This window comes from Nicotiana attenuata, unplaced genomic scaffold, assembly GCF_001879085.1.
Source record: "Nicotiana attenuata strain UT unplaced genomic scaffold, NIATTr2, whole genome shotgun sequence".
NCBI lineage: Eukaryota > Viridiplantae > Streptophyta > Magnoliopsida > Solanales > Solanaceae > Nicotiana > Nicotiana attenuata.
This window is the reverse complement of record NW_017673137.1, coordinates 104,756-106,239: the sequence shown is the minus strand read 5'-3', so window position 1 is coordinate 106,239 and position 1,484 is coordinate 104,756. Positions and strand designations below refer to the sequence as shown.

Sequence of the window (1,484 nt, the reverse complement as noted above, 5' to 3'; positions counted from 1 at the left end):
CAAATTTATCCTTGGTCGACCAACTTCTCATTTCTATATAGTAGAAAAATATGCATAGACATTAAATTGAGAAATACCAGTTCAAAATTCTTGAGATCATTCTGATCAGTAATTAAGATATGGTTGTCTCAAGAATCATTTCAGTTTCGGAAAAGATTATTAAGCCCTCCTCTGCCACTCCATCTCCATTTATTACAAGCTTTCTCTTCTTGATCAAGTCATGAGTACCATGTACATTCCCATTGCTTTCTTCTACCCTAGACCTCTACATCACAACATTAATAAAAGTTCCAAACAAGAATTAGCCCAAGTTCTGGAGAATTCTCTATCGAAATCCTTAACCTCTTATTATCCATTTGCTGGGAAGTTGAAAGATAATGTAGCTATTGAATGCAATGACATGGGAGCTAAATTCTTAAATGTTGAACTGAATTGTTCCATGTCTGATGTCGTCAATCTTCCTGATACTGGTCCTGAATATTTGACCTTCCCTAAAAATTTGCCTTGGAATACTTCATATGACAAGGGTAGTAATTTTGTTGTGGCTCAATTAAGTCATTTCAAATGTGGAGGAATAGCGGTCAGTGCATGTTTATCACACAAGCTTGGAGATGGATGTATGTATTGTAAGTAATTTCATGAATGACTGGGCAACTATTGCACGTTATAATTATTCATCAAAAAATTACGTGACAAGTAGGCCACAATGGATTGGTGCATCTATATTTCCACCAACCAATAATCCTTCAGCTATATCAAGTATTTCAGCCTATAAACCACCTTATATAGCAAAAAGGTATGTTTTCTCCTGTTCTAAAATCAGTGCCCTAAAGGAAGAAGTAATGGCATCAGAATCAGGAGTGCAAAATCCGACACGTAACGAGGTTGTGACTGCACTGCTCTATAAATGTATTATGGCTGCGTCAAGGTCGAATTCAGGTGGAATTTTTAAACCATCTGTGCTAAATCAAATGGTAAATTTACGGCCAAGACTCAATCCTCCTCTCCCTAATAACTCTGCAGGGAATTTTGTTACAACAATCTCGATAAAATCTACCAGCGATATTGAACAAATGAGCCGCGCAAGAGTGAATTCAAGAGTTGAGAAAGGGAAAAGAACAACTCAAGAAGAAACTGTTGATAATTATTGGTAATGTGTCAAAAGATTTTTTTATATGTGGCGTTGGTTTAGAAGATTGTGTGACAAATGGCTCTATTAAGCCAAGTGGATATGAATACCCACCATGTGGCACTTTGCATGAAGATATGTAGCCAAATGGCTAAGCCATAAACAAGTGGCAATCCTTTTTCATGCAATAAAACATTTNTTTTTTCTTGTTTCATTCTATTAACTTTTGTTCCCGCTTAACGTTCTTTTGTACTCCCTCCGTTCACTTTGGTACGTTTTGACTTTTCACGCTCCTTAAGAAATAATAAATGAAGTGCATAATTTACCATGATACTCATATTAATTGATGCATATT

The 1,484-nt window shown here is 35.9% G+C and overlaps 1 protein-coding gene across 1 annotated transcript; it reads left to right on the top strand.

Annotated features, from left to right (window-relative positions):
- Positions 1-229: 229 nt before the first annotated feature.
- Positions 230-1,154, top strand: LOC109215552 (acylsugar acyltransferase 3-like). The gene is made up of 2 exons (XM_019379636.1): positions 230-617; positions 751-1,154. The coding sequence occupies exons 1-2, from the start codon at positions 230-232 to the stop codon at positions 1,152-1,154; spliced, it is 792 nt and encodes a 263-aa protein (XP_019235181.1).
- Positions 1,155-1,484: the final 330 nt, after the last annotated feature.

What these genes read in the sequence shown, in the direction of transcription:
- LOC109215552 (XM_019379636.1), top strand. Translation starts at nt 230, where the DNA reads ATGTACATTCCCATTGCTTTCTTCTACCCTAGACCTCTACATCACAAC. An exon ending in ACACAAGCTTGGAGATGGAT is followed by an intron (nt 618 to 750) that starts GTATGTATTGTA and finishes ATAATCCTTCAG; the next exon opens with CTATATCAAGTATTTCAGCC.